Below are 22,317 nucleotides of genomic sequence, written 5' to 3'. Positions count from 1 at the left end.
ATATAAGCATATTGAACTTTCGGGATCAAAACGGTCAGGATCGCTAAACAATTCCGGATCTCTGTGTAGAGCGTACAGAGGTACCCAAATTCCGTCCCCCACCTTTAGTTGAACCTCAACTTCGTCGTCTTTTAATGCCGGAATTCTGTACGGCTTGACGCACTGCCTCTCCAGGAAGAATCCAACGGGCCATTTTCGCAGAGTTTCTGAAAGTATAACGTGCCCAAAGCTGCAACGTTCTAATTTGCACTTACCAGACACGACCATATTTAAATACTGCATTTCCATCACCGTTTGGTACGTGAAGTTGTCTTTATTGGCATCGATTTCATCGAGCAATTTTTGTTGAACAACGCTGTTGCAGGAAAGTTCATAAAATGTGTACATTAATGCCGAGGAGACGGTATCGAATCCGGCACCGAAAAATGTGGCTACAAGCGCTGTTAGTATCTCGTCGGTCAACTCGATGTTATCCGGGTTATTTTCCGATTTCATGATTATGCCTATCAGGTCTGGACGAGCGATTTGTTGCGATTTTCTGGATTTGATGTTGTTTTTAACTAGTAACCGGAAGAAGTTGGTTACGTTTTGATCAAATATTCGTAGACCGAACACCTGCAATGGTACGGATAGGAGATATTTAAAAGCTGAAAACACTCACCCTCGCTACTATTGGAAACACCTGAATCACAATGAATCGGACTTTTAACCAAAATCCGAGAAAATTGGTGGCTTTCTGGCCAATCGTGTAAAATTCATTAGTTTGTTCTTCTACAGAATTGCAAAGAATTCCAAAATGCGTGCCGAAGAAGACGTCGGTGGTTAATCGTCCAAAAAGTTCCTTCACATCAAACTCGACAATCTCTTTTCCGCTTTTTTTCAAAGACGCGACCACTTGTGCTGAACACTCCAAAATTGTGTGGAACATTAGCTTAATTTTGCTGCTGGTAAACGTGGGACTTACAAACCCACGTAACTGTTTCCAATCGTCACCTAAGCGAGGGGAAATTATTTCTAAGTTTCTTGGATGAGACCTACCTTTTAAATTAAATAAACTCTTCTCCCAAACCGTGTCGCCGTCATATGGTAAAAAAACATTATGATCGACGAAGTAATCAAAGTCTTTGACGAACACGTGTTTTATCAGTTCTGGATCTTCTATACACAGTCTCGGTTTGAAATTTTGGTAAGTTCCAATATATCTAAAGCGTATTGAATGTAACACAAATATTTTCTTTATTCTTCAGTACCGTGCATTTTTAAAATCTTCACGAGCTCGCACCATGGCGTCAGTCAATGGTGGTTGTGTAATAAAGTCGCGAATGTTGTTTAGCCAAATTTTCCAAAATGGGTATTGCTTAATACCTCTTCTACTCCAATGCAAATATCGGTGCACGAGAGTACAGAAACCTATCGTAAGAATAGTTAAACATAAAGCCAACATGTTCGAAGCTCCGGTTTTTAAAATGGATCGGTGAACTAAAAAAATTTGAGTATGATGATGTTAGGACCTTACCTTACTATAAAAGTTTACGCAAAAAATCGCTTGTAGTAAGAGTAAGGCCACTGCACTAAATGGAAAAAACTAACAAATTGTGCATTGTGAAAGAGTTTTCTGTTTGATCTTGTTTATCTATTTCAGGACGTATCACGGCAATAACTCTGGGAAAACTTTTTGGAGTGTGAGAAATTTCAAATAAAACCTTCATGGACACTTTACATACACTTTTGATAGTTCGGCAAGGCCAAATGTTATAATTGGCATTTCCTATGCTTACCGCGTCGATGGTTCTAGACCGTGAGACCGTTTTGGTTTCTTTCTTCTTGAGAAGTGGGGTGGGGGGAGAGGAAATTTCATGCGAGTCATGGAGCTAGCTGGTACGGGGTTAATCGCTTCGGTTTATACGTACAAAGATCATAGGCGGTATGTACCATCCAAGTTTCTGTTAACGCACGCTCGTTGTCGTTTTATTTAGAAGGTCCTTGGTTGAAGCGTTCACCGCATGAACGACACAGCATCAACCTGATCATGGTGGCAACACTTTGCATTTAATTAATCCCTCTACTGCTTCAAGCTTTAATTTACCACAGTCTCCTCCAATATACTCTCTGGGGTGTCCTATCAGGTGACTACAGTATTTATTAACACAGGGGTACAGGGAGATTGGTATTTTGAACCGTTCGAAATCACAACCATTCTTAAAATCTTTAGAGCAAAAGAAAAACCCACGATAACATGTGAGGACAATCCACCATTATTAACAATCTGTGCGATTGTTTCTTTTGTCCAGTGTATGGTGCTGCCACCCTTAGGTATAGATTTTAACCTACGAGCAAGGAAAAAAGAGGAGAACCGTGCATTAAAATGGAACGCGATGGAAACTGAGAAAAACAGGTTATAAGAGCGCGGAGAGACTCGTCACCGTTGGCATGTTTTGTGTTCGATTCCCTTTGTCAATCTAGTCCGCAGTTCTGCCTATATGGTCATTCCCACCAGCGCAAATTGAGGTAATATGATGACGACTTCCGTCACGTGGTAAACTATTTCCTACCATCGTTACATTCTACATTCATTTTAAAGTACAGTCGCTTAAACTGAAACGACTTACTTGTGTTGATTTTCAAAATAAGATATTTTTTTATTGTTAATCAGATTATTAAACAAATTACTGTTATACTGTACTGAAGTCGAACCACCAAATTTCAGTTAGGGACATCCATTCTACACGGACCGCCAACTGAACGATAACAGTGGATACCGTAATGCGGAACAAGTAACAGTAAAGGTGTTTATTAAAAATGAAACCTAAGATTTCAATACATATTATACACCCAAGTAGGCGTTGGCACCATGATATTTCGGTCGACGAGGATGGTGAGCACGGGCGAAGTGTTGGACTAGAGCCAAACGGCCAGTCTCATTTGCTTGTAGAAAGGTAGTGGATGAGTTGGCCAGCTCCAGTACCTTCTTGGCGTTTGAGTTTCCATAATTATACCATGCCGATCCTTTGTTGCGGAACATCGGCCAGTATTGCAAGGCGTTGAATATGACGCTGGATCGAGTGTGGTAACAATTCCCACCTCCTTGTCGCGGTGGTGTTGGCGAGATAATTTTGTCTGGCAGAATGGGCGGTTCCGGTGCTTGAGCTTGTGGTGCCGGATGTTGGGCGCGTGCTTTATAATGTAGTATGGGCCCGTTGCACCGGTGACGTTATCTCCTGCCCGTTCCATCACGAGATCGCGGGCTTCAAACTGGATTCTGGTAGGTCCATAGTTTGCGTAACACGATTGGGTGTTAGTTACGCTAAACCTGTCTTGCCAGTTATTCTCTTGCTTCATCGTCTTGTGGCACTCTAGCTGCCGGGTCGGTCAAGGAAGCTCAAATCCCAGGAGAGCGTGGCTAGGCGTTGTTCCTTTGGCGGCGTCTCTTCGCGTTCGTAGGATGTACACTATGATCGGTAGCACGGCGTCTCACTTTTTTGGATCATTTCCCTGAAGCCAATTTCGGAGGTCCTTCTTGATTTCCTGGTTCCCGCTATCAACCGGGTTGGCCTGAGTGTGGAATATGGAAATTGTACGATGGTAGCAACCCCAATGCCTTAGCGCATCTTGTATCAGCCCGCGTATCGTTATTATACACACTCAACATCCTCGCACGTTATCCCGGACGTGGTTACCTATCTTCGGCCGGTGGGTGGGGATGGCGCGGATCGTTTCCTCGGCGCCCAGAAGCTTGCATGACGTCCTCGTACATTTCTCGCGGCACTACCAAAAGTGGGCCTTTGACGGCTTCATCGATAAAGGTACCTGTTATACTCGTGTCTGTGCGGCTGTTGCAGGACCTGCCTGGCGCATTCAGAGCAACTTGATCCAGAACAAGTGTACTTAAAAGGTTTTGGAGTACCTTGGAATCTTACTCTTCCGAAGAAAAATTTACGATCACGTTGGTTAGGCAACACACCTTTACACCTGAAACAAAAATACGACTTGCTCTGTATCTAACCAACCGTGCTACGTTGTCGATTTCGCCCGTTTTGCGCAGATGCCGAAGACAGGGATTTTCTCACCGAAGGTAGGAGAAAAGGTTAGAGCGGGGTTAACGAAGAAGAAGGAATGGCGTCGATGTTTGTTGTGTTTGAAGGTGTATTTACAGGTAGTAACCATTTTATTTTTATTTGCACAAACCATTAATCATGGATGTTCATGTCCCAGTTTGTTATTATTTATACTTCACAGTATATTTGTTGCACATGGCATACTCCATACTTTTGTTTTGAATGCCGTTATATGAATCAGATTTGTTTGCAGGTGATTATGCCTTTATATTGTTTATTAAGTATTTAATTCTGTATTCACGAGGAAGTCTATTATCAATGTGGTGTTGCTCTGCTCGAATTTAACTATTCCGTGAAGGAAGTACCTAATACAGTCCGATTCTTCGTTATATCTGTTGCCTGCTCCCCTCATGATGATCGCATTTCTTGGCATCTTAGCAAAACGAGAATTTAGGGGCCTTCTGATTAACATTTCCTCTATTTAAAATGTGTTTTGCTTTCACATGAATACTTACTATTGCCATTCTCACATGTACTTTTTGTCTTAAATTTATTTATGTTAAGTGAGGCTGGTGTAGAGGCATGCCATTTTGATGTTTTCCTATGTACATGCAATATATCATATTACGAGTTGTATTATCTCATTTGATCATACAGCTATTTTAATATGTTTTGTACGATATTGATTTATCATATTTTCCATTTGCATGTATTATGTCTAGTGTGTTTTGTTTTTATCAATTTGTTTAACTGCCTTTGATTCGATTACCTCACTTTTATCGTACAATTTGAGATGTTTTATTTGTGTATTTTTTCTTGCATTTTGTTGCTGTGTTGATTTATTTCATGTGTTTGTGTGGTGTATGCCAGGTTTTGTCCCGTAGAAGGATTCCCTGGTATGGTCTTGTTGTGTGCATAATCTATTTACTTATTCTTGTCATTTCACGCACAAAAATGATGTCTTTTATTTAATTCGCTTCCCGATTATGTCGCACGTTCCAACACGGACAAAGAACTGATTATACAATGTAGGAGTTCATTCGAGACATCCACATCGAACTCACTACAGAGTTTACAAGTACCGTCGGTCGTTTCGACTTGAATGTTATAGGATAAGTTAACATTTTCACTGTCGACTTGAGAGATCCCTAGGATCATTACAATCGCTACTGGAATAGTAGTATATTTGTTTGCGTTATTTGCGTTTCAAATTCACTTAGAATGGACCTAACAATTAACATAGGTACTTACATAGTACGTAGTGAGATGTACGTAAAATGTACATCATAGTGTTCTAATTAAGAGTGTCTTCGAAAGCAACTACTTTCTACCGCCCTTTTCCATTACCCCTTATCAAAATCGAGAAGTTGCGAGGGGGGAGGTTTTACCCTTCATGGTACTCTAATGGAAGGTCTCAACGAATGAACTATTTCTGCCATCGAGGCAACCACATCTTATCGTGGTCGGTTATAATTCCTCATTCTCAAGTTAGTGTAGGCGCATATGTAGCGATTAACTTTTCTATTTAAAACTCGTGATAATTTTTGGCACCAAGGTTTTTCTGTTTCCACAGGTGTTCAGGAATAAAAAAAATCTTGGTGCCAAAGTGAGATTTTCCATTTAGGTGGTGCATAGCGAGCGTTTGTTAGCAAGGTGATTATTTGGTTTGAACGAGAGTTTTCCTATAACATATAATTTGCTTTTCAAATTCTATGCATTGCTAATTTACGAGATTTATATGAGGAGACATATCCAAATTAATGCTAGTTTATCCCATCTTATGTTTCAAGTACCTAAAAGCGATCTACCATATACATTTTCATGTGTGACAATACAGATTCACGCTTCTCTGATTCACAAGACGATGAATACAGTGATGAAGATTAGATAAGGTTGTGAATAAGCATAACATTCTGTCGAAAGTTTGATATTAGAAAGACCAAATGAGATTTCAGCAACGCAACTATATACATCTGATGTTTACCATAATATTCAAAGGTACAACATTCACTGGTTTTCATGTTTTTAATTTCAATTTTTATATAACTTTTGATTAAGGTCAATCTGTCAGTGATGACAGGAGCTATTATAGACATTTGGAAATGTCAAAAATGCGGCCAGTAAAGTGACGGTGCGACCCGTAAACTGACAGGTGCGGCCAATAAAGTAACAATTAAGCGGCAGAAATCGTGGTCTGCTCTGCTTTTGTCATGGAAACCAAAATTTTCTGACAGAAAGTAGGCAAAAACGAAGGCTTCAGGACGATTTTGGATCAAAAATATTTACCCAAAATCGTCATGAAACCTTCATTTTCATGCCTACTTTATGTCCGGAAAGTGTTAGTTTCCGTGACGGAGAGACCAGTCTACTTTTCCTGCCGCCTGTCACTTTACCGGCCACACCTGTCACTTTACCAACCGCACTTGTCACTTTACCTTCCGCACCTGTCACATTGCTAAATGTCTATAATGACTCCTGTCATCATTGACAGATTGGCCTTAATCAAAAGTTCTATATAAAAATTGAAGTTTTATGTTAAAATACGATTTCGGGTAAAATTTAATATAAAACTCGTCTGAAAAATGACATTACTTGAGTAATGTGTCATTTTCCTGACTCTTATGTAAATAACTATTACTAATAAATTCCATAAAAAGTTTTATCTCTGGTTTTTGATTTTTTTCTTCTTAAATTTGGTCTAGGTCAAAAATGACCCTTTAGGTCAAATGTCATTCTGGCACCATGACTTTTCGTGTTCAGTAACATCCTAAGAACAAAAAAATATAAGGTGTCAAAAATTATCACGAGTTGTAAACAGGATTACATAATATGCCCCCACACTAAGTGCGGAGTGTGGGTGAATTGGTGCGAATATCTCAAAAATGGAGAGTCGGGAGAAAAAATACAATATTGTGGAGAATTTTTGTAAGGGTTTGATTCTTTTTGAATAGCGTAGATGTTGAATGTGTGCTAGGCGGCCTCTAGTTTTTATATGTAAGAGACCCTTCTCCATTAATCGTCTACCAAGAAACTAAACATCGATAATAAAATCAGACGCCTTTTGAAAGTGTAATAAGTACAGTTTGTAATTTCTTTGATATTCGTTAGTGGAAAAAGCTCATTTTACGTCTAAACACCATGCCAAGAAGAAAACTACTGTTTCCATAAGATTATTTACATTGTAAAAAAACGAGTTCGAAATAGAACATTGCTGTAAATTCTCTTATACAGTGATATTTATTAATAATTTATGTGTACTGTTTTTCTCTATATCTACTTTTAAAAGACAAAATATCTTCTGAAGGGCGTCTAATATTATGCATCCAAAATAAGTTTTTAAATCGATAAAGATCTGGCTGTCATATTAATTAGTTTGAAAGTTGTTGCTTTGGCTTAACGCTATACGGCACTATACCAATTGACAATATCAACTTTTTCCACCAGTTGAATAAATGTTACAAGAACGAAAATAAAATACGGAAGCCAAAGCAACAATTTTCAAATTAATTAATATCTTTATTTTGTTTTAAGAAGTTATTTTGGTTGCATCAAATTAGGCGCCCTTCAGAAAAGATTTTGTCACTTAAAAGTAGACATAGGAAAATCAATACACATAAATCCCTCTGCTTACTTCTTAATAAATAGCACCGTTAGTAGCTAATTAACGTATGTGGGACAGGTTTAGTAAGATTGGGTACGTTCATCCGACGCAACTGTTGAGTATGTTGAGACGAACGATGACTGGTCAACAGTCAACAGTTGGTAACAATTGGCACCCATACATTTGGCGGTGTTTTACCTGGCCGTAACTGCCATAACCTAGGAAGTTCAATGTTTATTGGAGCACTGCCACTGGAATAAAATTCCAGTTTATATCATCTTCAAATAATTCTTGCAACACAATATTCATTTTTTGTCAACAGAACGGTTCAGGTATATATTGACGTTTGCTAATAAATACATACAAGAAAACACATGTACGGTGTTAGTAGGCTGAACGTGCCCATTCATTGTGTGATATTTATAAGGATATGGTATGTCGTGTTTGAGGTTTTAAAGTGAAATACAGTACAAAATCCGTTTGTCAACTGACCTAATTTCGTTGGCGAAACTCCAAGAGCATTTTGTCTTTGGTAAGCAATTGAAAATAAGAACGCGCAAGCCGAAATGGCTGCACATTTTTACTTAGCCTAACGTTATAGTTTAGCATAATTTGAAATATGGCCACCTTAACCACTAGCAGCGCGTATCTGCTCCCAATGCAATGGCGCGGACCATTCCCAAAAGGCATGTACGTGTATGGATTAACGTTGCTTTTATTTTTGGCGCTAAACCTTTCGGGATCGAAACGATCGGGATCACTAAACCATTTCGAGTCCCTTTGCAACGCATAGAGTGGTATCCAAATTTGGTCACCCTCCTTTAAGTGAACATCCACTTCGTCTTGGTTCAACGCGGGAATGATGTAAGGCTTAACGCAACGCCTTTCCAGAAAGAATCCCACGGGCCATTTCCGGAGTGTTTCTAGAAGTAAAGTTTCTCTCGTTTCTCAAAAAGGCATTGCTGCACTTACCAGACACGACCATGTCCAAGTAGCTCATTTCCATGAGGGTTTTATACGTCAAGTTCTCTTTGTACTCTTCAATCTCATTTTGTAGCCTTCGCTGAGCGACGGCATCACAAGAGAGCTCGTAACACACAAACATCAATAATGTGGAAACGGAATCGAATCCGCCGCCGAAAAACGTGGCAACCAGCGCCGTTAGTATTTCGTCCGTCAACTCGACATGCGAATTGCTTTCAGATTTCATTATAATATCTATTAAATCCGGCCGAACAATTCGTTGCGCCTTTCTAGATTCGATATTCTTCTTTACCAACATACGGAAGAAGTCGTTTACTTCTCGGTCAAACACTTGCAGACCAAACACCTACAATATCAAGATATTAGATGGAAATCATCGATAGCTTACCTTTGCTATTTTTGGAAAAACTTGTATCATAATGAACCTAATCTTAAACCAGAGTCCGAGAAAATTTGTGGCTTTCTGGCCAATGATGTAGAATTCGTTAGTTCGCTCTTCTAGAGAATTACATTGAATACCGAAGTGGGTTGCGAAGTAAACATCGGTGGTTAATCGCCCAAAAAGCTCCTTCGCATCAAACTCGATAGTCTCCTCTCCGCTTTTTTGCAAGGAGGCAACCACTTGTGACGCGCATTCCAGTATGGTGCTAAACATCAGTTTCATTTTGCTGCTGGTGAACGTTGGGCTCGCAACGCCTCGTAGGTGTCTCCAATCGTCACCTGCGGGACCGAAATTACCACAAAGGTGGACAAAGAGCTCTACCTTTCAAATTAAATAAGCTCTTTTCCCAAACGGAGTCTCCGTCGTACGGGATGAAAGTGTTGTGATCGACGAAGTAGTCAAAGTCCTTCACCAACACTCGCTTTATCAGCTCTGGATCTTTGATACACAATCTCGGAGAGAAATTCTGGTAAGTTCCAATATATCTAAAAAATATTGGCTCTAGCTCAAAATCGTGATTTTTAAGTACCTCGCATCTTTAAAATCCTTGTGAACCCGCAGCATGGCTTCTGTCAATGGCGGTTGAGTTACAAAGTGAAGAATATTGTTTAGCCAAATCGTCCAGAATGGATATTGCCTGACACCACGTCTACTCCAGTACACGTATCGCCGAAGGAGCGTGCAGAAACTTATCGCAAACACAATTAAGAAAACTAACATCTTTAATGTATGTGGTTTTTGGAGACGATAGATATTTATACCAAAGTCCCTTCTATTTTTGTAATGTTTATGAATTAGGAGAATCAATTTATGTTATGCCCACTCACAAACACTCTTGTAAAGGGATGAAGGTGTACTTTGTAAGTAAAATGTTGCGTTTGATTTGCAGATGCTGAGCTTGAATTACAAATTCGATTTTCTATAAATTATTCAGTTGAATTAATTTGTACACGAGCCGACTGTCGTGTCATATCCATTAGGTAATGTCTCCTCTTCAACGCCACGCTTTACCAAGATATGCTTTCATTAATTACTTTGTATTACTTTATAGATTTGCATTCATTTCACCTAGAATGAAGCAGCACCTCTGCAGAATCACGTGGAATCAATTTTAGAACGACACATCTTATATATACAGTGTGTTCCAACTCCCAGGTAGAACGCACCATAAGGAAACTTTTTCGCGAGCCATCTACGAAGCCTTTGAAATTATCGTTTAACGTACTAGTCCAATCTCTTTCTAGCATGAAACAAGCGCAATAACGTACGTTGAACACTAACTTCAAATTCATATCCTTCGGATTCCATTGATCCTTCGGAAAAAAATACATTAGTGCTGTTGCCCTATGGTGTGTTCTCCCTGGGACACACTGTATATCATTTTCTTCGTACTTTTGTGATACCTGGATGTAAGGTTACGGAAAAGTTGTAACCGATTGTTACCGTACCGGGGTTGAAAGCCCTTATTCATATTTTCTACTGCCAAAATGAATTTTGAATCAGTTGCAATATGAGCACGGAGATTCCTCCTTCCAGCATCTTGTATAGTAGACCTTTGTGCCAGGCGGTATGGAAAGTCTTTGCAACATCGATGAAGAGGCAGGTGTGCTGTCTCTGTGGTTGAATCCCTAGTCCGGAAGATTAAGAAAAAAGTTCGCACTTTGAGTAAAGCTATAAAAATTGGCGCACATGATCTTTGACCCTTCATCTTCCGACGTGGCGCTACGCTTATTTGTCCACTGACACCCCCTTTGGAGGAAGGGTTTGCATACACAAAGGTTGATTGATAATGACTGGACCATCTATTTCGACTTTACTAAGTTCCTTGACTGTGAAAACACGTGTCCAATATTTGTGGTCGATAGATATGAGTAGGGATTGCCTACCCATTCAGGCGTTAACTGACCAATTTCTAATTTGTTTGATTTATAGCTAGCATAATTAACCACAAAGAAAATTTTTATGGCACTCAGGGGTATAATCTTAGCCCCATTAGTGCGGGTTGCCTACCCCTTTGGGTTCTGCTGAGCAGCTACGTAATTTGCGGTTTATATATAACTGGACCATTTGGCCTCTCGCCATGAGCAAAACGGGAAGATTATGTTTAACTGCTAGTTGAGGGATAAAATGAGCAGCGATTAACCCCGGGAGTTATTCACTCTAGACTCCATTCCTACTTCCGATACCCACACATAATGCAGTTTTCGGCTTGTTACCGATCTCTTAGTCGTTGATAACTGTGCAACCCGTCTTATATGTTGGGTGAGGGAGGGAGGGGGTCAGGTAATTAGTTAGGGTTTGTTGTGTAAACGCAGATCCCATTGCAGTTGCAAAGGGGCGCAATGTATTTGCATCGTGCTTCGTTGCATCACTTTTTGCATCCGGATTTATTCAACTCCATGCACTCGTCTTCTGCTGAGGGTTTTTTGGTCCATTTGGGCGTCCACCTTTCATTAAGCGTCGGTGCCACCATGGGGACATATGGGTCCGGGCACGTGGACTGGGTATTGAGTGTGGCGCAGTTGAGTTGACGCTGGGCTGCGATACTAAGGGTCCCTGGTTCGAAACTGGGTTCGGGTATGGATATTTGTAAATGTATTGTAATGATCCTAGGGGTCTTCCAAGTCGACACTGAAAATATTCACTTACCCTATACTTACCGTTGGCAACTCTGGAAAAGAGCTACGAGCAGAGTCACCTACCATTCATGTCGAAACGATGGATGTTTCGCGATACTTTTGATTTTGGGTAGCAGTCGGATCGATATGGATGGCACGAATGGACTCCTACGTCGTTTAATCGGTTCTTGTACGTACGTGTTGGAACGTGAGACATAACCGGGAAGCGAATTAAATAAAAGGCACAATTTTTGTGCGTAAGAAATGACCAGAACAAATAAATATATTACGCACACAACAAGAGAAACCTTCTACGGGACAAAACCCGGCATAGCCCACACAAATACATGAAATAAATCATCTACAGCAACAAAATGCAAGACAAAATACACATAAATAAAACAACCCAAATTGTACGATAAAAACCAGATATAGGTAACTGAATAAAATGCAATTAATCAAATTCATAAAAACAAATCTCACAAGACATCATAAATGCAGTGGCAAACATGATAAATCAATTCAGTACAAAAACACATCAAAATACATATACGATCAATTGAGATAAAACAACTAATAAAATATTAAATTGTCTGTGCATAGGAAACATCAAAATTGCTCAAAGCCTCAGTTAACATAATTAATTTAACACGAAAAGTACACGTGAGAACGCCAATAGCAAGTATTCGTGTGAAAGTCGATTATCCCTCAAGCAAAACATATTTTAAATAGAGGAAATGTAAACGAGAGGGTCCCCTAAATATCTCGTAATGCTAAGGTGCCAAGAACTGCGATCCGCATGAGTAAGTAAGTAAGCAACAGACACACCGAAAGATTGAATTGTATTAGGTACCTACTCCACGGAGACAGGTTGAACCACTCATTCAAAGAAAAATCACATAAGAGACCCCCATTTTCGTATAGCTTAAGCACAAGAAATTTAGGTCAGTGATCGACCATATATATGTGATCGATCCGTCGCCATCTTTTTTCATTCCGCAACGCTCTTTTTCCCCTAGCTTCGTTATGAAAATCTCCTATAGTCTTCGGCATCTGCGCAGAACGGTCGAAATCGAAAACACAGCACGACTGATGTATACAGAGCGTGTTGTATTTTTGTTTCAGATGTAACAGGTGTGTTGCCCAACCAGCAACCTTGACTGAAACCCCGCTCACTCAAAAATAAAGGTCAAATAAATAAATCAATAAATAAATAAATAAATAAATAAATAAATAAATAAATAAATAAATAATATCCGAAATAGAGATATTCATTTAGAAGATAGGGATTTCCTATGTCTAGTTTTAAATGATAACTCTCCCGAAGCACGCCTAATTTAATGCAACCAAAATAACTTCTTCCAACAAATGAAGATTTTGCCGTGATAGTGTCACATTAATTAATTAGAATATTATGGATTTGGCTTCCGTTTTTTTCTTTTATACATCAAATACAAACATGTTGAGTACCTATATAGCCCAATATTTTAGAATGTCTGCCCAAAAACACGTTTGGGGTCCAATCGGATCCCACCCGGTAATAGGTGTCTATAAAATTTTAATGTTGAATATTGTTGAAATTATTCATTCAATGGGTTTTCCTTAATGTTTCCTTCATATTATCTTCTGATAACCTCATCAGGCATCATATAATGATATAGTGTCAAAAAATTCAAATTATAAGCGATTTTGCCAATTGCACTTCTCTTTTGTAATTCCCTATGAGATAAAGATTACTCAAAATCACATTGTTAGCGTTTTGCTATAATCTTCGACTTTAAATCACCAAAAGTAACATCATTTCCGTACTGAAAACAGTTGGAAATAAAGTAGGTACGAGAAAACCAGAAGAACGAAGCGCAAGAAAAGACGGATCAACCGAAAACGGAAGATGCCATTTGTGCCAGAGGAGCAAAGATCAAAAAGTTAAAGCACAATGTTCCCAGTGTAAGAAGAATATAAGAATATGTCCCAATCACATGGAAAGACAGATACTTGGGCAATGATTCAAAAAATTATTTGTAATATGTATGACCCTATTTCCTTACTTTTTCCCAAAAAAATATGTTAATCAAACACCTTCCTTTCATGCAAAAACAAAATATCAATTCTTCTGAATAACAAAACAAGTAGACAACATTTGCAAGATAATGTCCGTTTTGTAATGAAAAATAGACTGGGCTCCGCGCGTACCCCACTCGGTATTAGGTGTTTTAAACATCACCAGGTATTAGGAAGGTTAAATATTATCCACATAAGGCACAGTAAGCAACCCTTAGACAATCCCATACGAAACTTAAGGGAAATAATAGCACACTATTTCCTGTCGTTTTTACTATAAATCTAGAATGACAATGCAAAATGCGTGCGCATGTTATTTCGGTTGCATAAGCTTAAGCGTCTTTCAGACGCATTTTTGTCATTTAAAAGTAGATATAGACATTGAATAAAAACATACCCAGCAAACACAGTCACGTAACGTTACGTAAAATACACGTACATTTTTAGTAAATTACGTCATGTTACCTGAATGGTACGTAATAATTTTAGTACGGGAATCGTGTTGAAGACACGTCATTTATGGGTACGTAAAAGTTACGTATTTTAAACGTTACAACTTACGTCGTTAGGTATTAGGCATTTTGAATAAACAAAGGAGAAAAGTATATTAAATTTATTGTATTTTGCGCGCGAATGTTTTGTAGGTACGAACCAATTATGGTCTGTGAAACTTGCGTTTGCGCATACTGCTACGAAACGGCGGAGGGCGAACCGCCATTGGCGCCATTTTAACGTTCAGCTTCAGAGTCAGTGAAAAACCGTGAATTTTGACTGTGTCCATACGTAATCCAAGAGCAAATTTCATCTGGTATGTATTAATAATCCTTGGCTACGTGGTTTTAAAAGGAAATTGAGGGATAAGATGATTTATTAATTAATTGAATTAAGCATGGGTACGTTCAACGGGCTTAGCTGCTGACCGCAAAATTTTATTGAACGCATTGCTAACTACCGCTGTTAGCAATTGCTTACTTTAGCTGACCGCAATGCTCAGCATCAATTTTTAATTCTAACTTCTGCTGTCAGCGTAAAAAAGGCGGGATACCATGGCAATTTAAAAGTTTTGTTGACAGTACATTTGCTTTAACCATTGAACTATATACTCTGTAACCTATAATTCCGTACCAACCTTTAAATTGACATGCCTTGAACAACGAAAGTGTTTTATATGTGTGCTTTCTGAATATTGTGGTACAACATGGGGAATTTTCAGTAATATTTGATTTAAATTACTATGTTATTGTGCGTTCTCATAATTAATGTATTTATATAAGGTTATGGTTATTAGCGCTATCAAGAAATTAAGTAAATAATATTTGATCCATCACGTACACATATAAGTATAATAAGGTTATGTTGAATTTTGAATTAAAAATGTCAAATTTAGAAGCGTTCAACACACTACATTTGCTGACCGCAAAATTAAATCAGCTGCTAACTTTTGCTATGTTCGTTGAACGTACCCATTGTCTTTTATTAAAAGTAACGTAAAATTGTAATCAGATGTCCTAACCTATAATTTGTACTTTCATATGACATAAAATTCTTTGTTTGTGCATTCTGTAGACATGGCTTACGCTGGTGTAGAGTTTGCAGACGACAATGCAGTAGCGCTTATTTGTAGTAGTTGGTTGACCCCAAGGAAAAAACATTTATATTGGCCGCCTTACCAATCTCAAGACCTCTACGATAAAGCATTAAGAAAAAATGAACATCATGTTGAAAGTTGGGTGCAGTACAGTATTAACCGATGTTTTTTCTTTTGTGGTAAGTTATTGAATATATATTTTTGTTATGATGCATGTATGTGTGAAACGATAAGCTGTTCGGTAGTCGCACTGTGTTGTTGGCCCATGATGTATAGACGTGTTGCTTTATTAACCAAGGAGCTCATCAGCTGATGAGATAGAAGCGAGTTTGCACTAATATTGGAGTAAGACAAGACTGTAATTAGACCCACGCTCACAGATTAGTTTAGCAACTCGCCTTATCTTAAAAACAAAATTTTTGTCTAAGTACTTTCTTTGTTTTAAGACGATTTGGAAAAAGGAAAACGAAAAATAAAATTAGCGGAGGTATCGTCAGATATTCAAAGTGAAGCAGAGGAAATTCCGCATAAAAGAATTAGAAAACCTACGAGACGATTGTGTGACAGCGACGAAGACGAGGAAGTAGTGCTTTTTAGTACAAAAAATATACGAGAGAAATTAGATAGTCAGAAATTGCCAAGACCGCCTGCGATTGAAGGTATGCATTAGCCATTCTGTTGAATAAATGTCTCGAAAAATGTGTATTATTACATTTAGGAAATTCAGACTGTTGTAATTCAAAGCAGTTGCCAGCAGTAGTAGTTCCCGCTAGAATCGACCAACCCTACAGCAGCACACCAACCAGTTCGAGATCCTCAAGTACATTAACTGTTATAAGTGGACAAAGTGCCTCCGCCTCATCGACGCCAGGGCAAAATGTATTACATCTGAATTCGCAGGCTGAAAGAATTTGCGAAGCTGTAAATGTGACTGAACGTAAAGATAATGGTTAGTACCATTTACTCTTTATGCAAAGGGTTAGAATGTTTATTATTTTTTTTAGAAATCATAAAGTTGCTACTAGAAATTAAAGAACAAAATAAACTACTTTTGGCACACTTGGATAAAAAAAATAACACATACCCAGCTTCTTTGCCGGACAATTTTCCAGATCTTCCTTGCAATTCGCAAAACGATCTGGACATACTAGACAATTACCTTGAAGATAAAGAGAATTTGAAGTGTTTGGTATGTATTATAATAGGTTAAATCATTAATATGATTTGGGCATTATTACAGATGCAATATTTGTCCCAAGTAGGTGGCAAAGAAGTTGTCCCAAAAGTTAATGCAATTTTGAGGAAATGTTTAAGTAACCAATTGGCCTCCAAATATAGCTTCTTGGGCTCTAGGTTGGAGAAAAAAGCGTTTGCTAATTTGCATTTGAAGGAGGCAGTAGTAGGTAAATGTTTGATCTATAAATTAGGATGTTATTGAACTTATTTTTTTGCAGGAGCAGTTAAATTGGGTACTTCGGTGGATAATGAGCTACGAATTGTAAATGCAATTAAAGAGTGGCTGAAGCACGCGCCCCAAAGGGTAAAATTAGAAGAAGCCAAACAGAAACTGTAAATATTACTTATTTAAGCTTTTAGTGTGTAAGTGTGGGGTATTAAAATGGATAAAATCACCAAAAATTATAAATCTTTTGTGTCTCAACGGCAATTATATAGAAGAATTGCTAGAGATAGAAATCGTATTAACCAGATTTTACATTCATCTGATACTGTGCAGCCAATCAATATTACTAGTTTGCATGAAGATAGATATGAAAATATATTTCAAAGTTCTGAATCAACTTTTGCTGATTTTAATAGTAGCATTTCTAATATTGCCTCTGCTGAGGCTCCTGAAGAAGCAGCATCAGATTTAGTCACTGATAATTCAAATAACACTTCTACATATGAAACTAAGGGTATCTGCACCACATATGGAAATAGTGTTACAGATTTTCCTGTAACAAGTCTTTCTGATAGACTTCGTTATTGGGCCACAAGTAATGGTGTGACACGTACTCATGTTACTAGTTTACTTCATATTTTATCCGATTACCATCCAGAATTACCTCTAGATGCACGAACATTGTTGAGAACTCATAGACAAATGACAAGTCGAAAATTAATTACTGGTGAATATTGCCATTTTGGCATTCTGAATTTTTTTAAAACTTTTTTTCTCAAACATCTTGATTTACTTTCCAGACATGCAAAACTCTCTCTAAGCTTCAATGTTGACGGAATTCCTTTATATCATAGTAGTAACCTTCAATTGTGGCCTATTTTGGCACAAATTAAAAATTTTAAAAGCCATCCTTTTGTGGTTGGAGTTTTTTGTGGGACTTCAAAGCCTTCTCCTTTGAATAATTTTTTGGAAGATTTTATTAACGAATATAATAGTCTTTCTGATGGTTTTACCCTTTATGGTATCAAATGTGAATTAATTATTCACAGTTTTATTTGTGATGCCCCCGCTCGTGCTTATTTGAAGCAAATTAAAAACCATACTGGCTATTCATCATGCGAAAAGTGCACCGTATATGGGGAATATCATAACGGAAGGGTTGTTCTAAATTCGCTAACTTCTCCTGAAAGAACCAATGATTCGTTTGTTCGTCAAATTGATGAAGATCATCACATTGGAATATCTCCGCTATTGAGTTTACCAATTGGGTTAGTTACGGAATTCCCTACTGACTATATGCACAATATTTGCTTGGGTGTCACAAGAAAATTGCTAAACACTTGGATTTGTGGACCTTTAAATGTTAGATTTAGTAGTCACATAACTAAAACTGTTTCAAATAATTTAGAATCATTAAAGTTGTATATACCAAGCGAATTCAATAGAAAACCCAGATCATTATCGGAATTAAACCGATGGAAAGCGACTGAGTTCCGCACATTTCTTTTGTACCTTGGTCCGCTTGTTTTGCGAGGCATTACAGATCGTGCTATATATGAAAATTTTCTATTGCTGCATACTGCAACAACTATAATGGTTTGTGATGCACATATTCAGAAATTTAATCCACAATTTTGTAGTAAACTTCTAAAAACTTTTGTTAAGCATTGTGAAGTTCTTTATGGGTTACAATTTATTGTTTATAATGTACATTTATTGTCACATATTTACAACGACGTTAAACGCTATGGAAATTTAGATACTTTCTCAGCATTCCCCTTCGAAAATTTTTTAGGCAAACTAAAACGACTTGTGAAATCTACAGTAAATCCATTAAAAGAAATACATAACCGAATTTTAGAAATGGACTTACTGTCATCAACTTGTTTCGAACAAGACAATATTAGTTTACAATTTTTCTATGAGCACAATTTAGGACCACTATTGGACAACATAGATAATAATGCAATACAATTTAAAAAGGTTTATATAAAAGATTTCATGTTAACATGTATTTCATATTCTGTAGCTAATTGTTTTTGTTATATTGATAATTCTGTAATTCAAATTCATAATATTCTAAAGTGTAATAATTCATTAACAATAATTGGCAAAGAGTTCCTTTCTATCCAATCCATGTATTTTTACCCAATAGATTCAAAGCATTTAAAAATTTTTCTTGTTAGTGACATAAGTAACAATTTGAAAATGTGGTGTAGAACAAACTCACTTGTAAAATGTCTTTTGTTACCTATCAATTCTAATAATAATGTATGGATGTCCATGCCTATTATTCATTCTGTGGAAAATAATACTATAAGCTAGATATAACGCACAGTTTCCAACTTGTTATCATTATTTTTATTACCCCACACACGTACCTACATATAATATGTTCTAAGTTCATTATTAGTGTTATTTTACTATAGTAAATGATACAACATTATTATTATATTTTTTGTTTTAAATAAAGTTGCACTACAAATGATTTTAATCAAATGTCTACCTTTATGTAAAATACGTGTATCTGTAACGTATAATATACGTGAAAAGTTACGTGCTATTTAAACAAAAATTACGTATTTACAACATCAATCACACGTGCAAAATGACGTCATTTATTACGTCTATGGACGTGTGGTTATAACGTAACTGGTCTGTGACATTGTCACGTGGTCACTACGTGTTTCACACGTATTATTTTACGTCTCTTACGTATTTATGACACATAATAATTACGTAAATAACACGTGATTGTGTTTGCTGGGTAGTGTTTTTATTCAATGATATAGATGAAATCCCTATGTCGACTTCTAAATGAATAGCACTGTCGACTTCATATACAAAGCACATTCATAATAAACTGTAAATATTTTTATTCTATAGGTATATTTTCAGAATATCCCAAGTGACCCAAGTGGTATATATACGCATCATGTTCTAAGGGTATTCAGAATAAATGAAGGATATTCCTTTAAGTTTATTCTCAAGAATATCTGAGCTATTGCCATACGCATATCCCTAGTATGTATATCTTACAAGGCACGTATATAGAGGGTGGTGACTTGCGTAACGCATCATAGGGATTTCAATGTAAAATTCATAACATGCGATTATTGGCTCCCCAAACTATTTTATAGCAAAAATGTATTAAGGTTTTTTGTAGAAAAAATTTTTTTACGTCAATCAACCGTATTAGTTTTGAATTTTTGCATAATAAAGACGGAAAATTAGAAAAATAAAACCCCCCATCTTTTTCAATAATCTGTTATGTCATGGAATTTTATAATACAAAAACTACGCCAATATCCGTCATGCCATGGAATGTCTGCTGTAAAACAAATCAAATTCTATCAAAAAGTATTATATTTAGAACAGCGAATTCAAAATAAAGAAAGATCAAATTACTAAAAACGTTTTCCTAATATAACAATTTACAATAAATGTTCGAATAAGTCACCATTAACTGCAAGATAGTAACCAATTCGATCATAAAATCCATTTCGAACTGCTGCTAATTGATAACTGGATATCTTTTTGTTTTAGGAAATTCCATGGCATCGCAGATTATTGAAAAAGATGCGGGTTTTATTTTTCCAATTTTCCGTATTTATATGAAAAAAATTGAAAACTAATACGGTTGATTGGCGTAAAAAAAATTTTCTACAAAAAACTTTAATACATTTTTACTCTAAAATAATTTGGGGAGCCAATAATCGCATGTTATGAATTTTACATTGAAATCCTTATGATGCGTTACGCGAGTCATCACCCTATATATTCTAGATATGTTCACATGTTCAAATACACCTTTTTGAATATTCCTGGTATCTTACAGAAATATTCAATGTTATCTGAGATATTGCGAGGGTAGATGAGCTAGCAACAAGGTAGGTAACATAAAGTAAGTCATATAAATGAAAAGAAGCAAGCAGTCTTCTACCGGAACGTGCAATCTGGCCAGCGACAATGTAAGTAGGCGATTTATTCAGGCTTAGCTGAAGAAAGTGATGAAGGAGGCAAGATGGACTTTCGGATCCGTACAGGGGTCATTATCGGTATACAGTGATATTCATGTAAAAAGTCTCCAGAAAAACGCCTAATTTTATGCAACCAAAATAACTTCTTGAAACAAATAAAGATTTGGCTGTCATATTAATTATTAATTTGAATATTGTTGCTTTAGCTTCACAGAAAATTAAGCTCCTTTAACTGTTATCGGCACTATACCAATTGGAAATATCAACTTTTTCTTTAGTTGAATACATTGCACACGCACGAACCGAAATTACAATAGGAAAGTCAAAGCGATAATATTCAAATTAATTAATATGACAGGCAGATCCCATATCTAAATACATATATACCGGGTGATTCATTAAAAGTGAGGATAATTTGAATTTCCCGCAAATCAAAAAAATTATGAAGTTGATACTAGATGATGATCTTTTATTTAATTGCAGTGGTGTATCATCATGCTTTTAGTAAATCGTTTACTTATTTATAATCTACAAATACTGCTTCTATTTTACCACAAATTATAAACTAACACTAGACACAGCTTAGTGCATCAACTCTAAAAATTGTTCAACATAGAAAAAGTAATAAACCGCAAATGGCACACAACAATTAAAGTCATGACAGAAAAGAATGACTAACGAAATTCAAACCGTCAATCTAATAATGCAAAAAATACTAAAACCTTACGCGGGAAATTCAAGTGATCATTTCTAATGAATCACCCGGTAGATCCTCATTCGTTGTAGGTAGTTACTTTGGTTGCATACAATTAGGCGTCTTTCAGGAGACTTTTTATCATGTAAAAGTATTATAGACATGGAAAATTCCTATAGGAAATCGCTATGTCTACTTCTACATGAATATCACTGTAGATGTAGATAGTAAATGCCCACTCTGCGGACAGGCTACCAAAACGGCAGGACAAGTCCTATATGACTGGGATGCTGCCGCGCTAGGCGTGGACATACCCTCTTCGGTAACGACAAGTTAACCCCTAACGAAATAATAAAGGAAGAAAACCCCAAAGGTTGTTAGTTCTGTAACGATCTGAAGCTATTCTAGAAAACCAGTCAGAGAAGTCAGAAAAAACTGGATGGGAGTAGACGTGACTGCATCATGCCCTAGCCTTCGCGTCAACAATAATAAATAATTGCCAAATGTGAGCAACAATGGGAGGTGTCAGGGTCCCAGTTACCCTAAATTGGCTCAGTAATAATCAAATCATAGGATTTTCCACACACACACACAATTTGGCCAGATTTCAAAACAATTTATTTAAATCGCACCTCTTCTGCTAAACTTTCTTCGCTTTCCATTTGAATCTAGCTAAGCCCACGTCTTCATTTTATTGTATGATCTACAAATCCTTTGAGATCCTAGGCTATATGCGTAGGGGCTGAGAGGAGGGGACCTATCGATATTGTATCTAAACTGAAGGCAGAAGGCGGGATTTTAAGTTTTGATCTAAATGTTTATTTTGGTCTATTAAAAATAAAAAATACCCGTCTCATCTTTAGTGTTTTCCTTTGTGTGCGTTTCGTGACTG

The 22,317-nt window shown here is 37.1% G+C and overlaps 3 protein-coding genes across 3 annotated transcripts in view; 1 reads left to right on the top strand and 2 right to left on the bottom strand.

Annotated features, from left to right (window-relative positions):
• Positions 1 to 1,481, bottom strand: part of LOC116179405 (cytochrome P450 9e2-like) — a 2,053-nt gene extending 572 nt beyond the window's left edge. The window contains exons 1-5 of the mRNA XM_031499195.1: positions 1,251 to 1,481; positions 1,039 to 1,202; positions 662 to 993; positions 255 to 615; positions 18 to 206 (exon numbers count right to left, since the gene is read on the bottom strand). Of these exons, the coding sequence (XP_031355055.1) occupies positions 18 to 206; positions 255 to 615; positions 662 to 993; positions 1,039 to 1,202; positions 1,251 to 1,444 (1,240 nt within the window). The 5' untranslated portion in view covers positions 1,445 to 1,481. The remainder of the gene's footprint in view (positions 1 to 17; positions 207 to 254; positions 616 to 661; positions 994 to 1,038; positions 1,203 to 1,250) is intronic.
• A 6,516-nt stretch (positions 1,482 to 7,997) lies between these two features.
• On the bottom strand, positions 7,998 to 9,786 carry LOC116178992 (cytochrome P450 9e2-like). The gene is made up of 5 exons (XM_031498681.1): positions 9,612 to 9,786; positions 9,404 to 9,567; positions 9,029 to 9,360; positions 8,629 to 8,986; positions 7,998 to 8,579 (listed from the first exon to the last, which is right to left on the bottom strand). Exons 1-5 carry the CDS (start codon positions 9,644 to 9,646, stop codon positions 8,149 to 8,151), a joined length of 1,320 nt encoding a protein of 439 aa, XP_031354541.1. The 5' UTR covers positions 9,647 to 9,786; the 3' UTR covers positions 7,998 to 8,148.
• Positions 9,787 to 14,157: 4,371 nt separating this feature from the next.
• Positions 14,158 to 19,197, top strand: LOC116178993. The gene is made up of 7 exons (XM_031498682.1): positions 14,158 to 14,569; positions 15,328 to 15,528; positions 15,796 to 16,008; positions 16,068 to 16,298; positions 16,354 to 16,538; positions 16,590 to 16,752; positions 16,804 to 19,197. The coding sequence occupies exons 2-7, from the start codon at positions 15,330 to 15,332 to the stop codon at positions 16,920 to 16,922; spliced, it is 1,110 nt and encodes a 369-aa protein (XP_031354542.1). The 5' UTR covers positions 14,158 to 14,569; positions 15,328 to 15,329; the 3' UTR covers positions 16,923 to 19,197.
• The last annotated feature ends 3,120 nt before the right edge of the window (positions 19,198 to 22,317 follow it).

The sequence above is a fragment of the Photinus pyralis genome, unplaced genomic scaffold (genome assembly GCF_008802855.1).
Source record: "Photinus pyralis isolate 1611_PpyrPB1 unplaced genomic scaffold, Ppyr1.3 Ppyr1.4_LG8, whole genome shotgun sequence".
NCBI lineage: Eukaryota > Metazoa > Arthropoda > Insecta > Coleoptera > Lampyridae > Photinus > Photinus pyralis.
This window is presented reverse-complemented; position numbering and strand designations above follow the sequence as displayed.

Coding starts and splice junctions, on each gene's coding strand:
- LOC116178992 (XM_031498681.1), bottom strand. CDS start 9,646: ATGCTGCGGGTTCACAAGGATTTTAAAGATGCGAG. Junction 9,568..9,611: donor AAGGATTTTAAAGATGCGAG/GTACTTAAAAAT, acceptor AATATTTTTTAG/ATATATTGGAACTTACCAGA. Junction 8,987..9,028: donor TTTTTCCAAAAATAGCAAAG/GTAAGCTATCGA, acceptor TTGATATTGTAG/GTGTTTGGTCTGCAAGTGTT.
- LOC116178993 (XM_031498682.1), top strand. CDS start 15,330: ATGGCTTACGCTGGTGTAGAGTTTGCAGACGACAATGCAGTAGCGCTT. Junction 15,529..15,795: donor CCGATGTTTTTTCTTTTGTG/GTAAGTTATTGA, acceptor CTTTGTTTTAAG/ACGATTTGGAAAAAGGAAAA. Junction 16,299..16,353: donor GACTGAACGTAAAGATAATG/GTTAGTACCATT, acceptor TATTTTTTTTAG/AAATCATAAAGTTGCTACTA.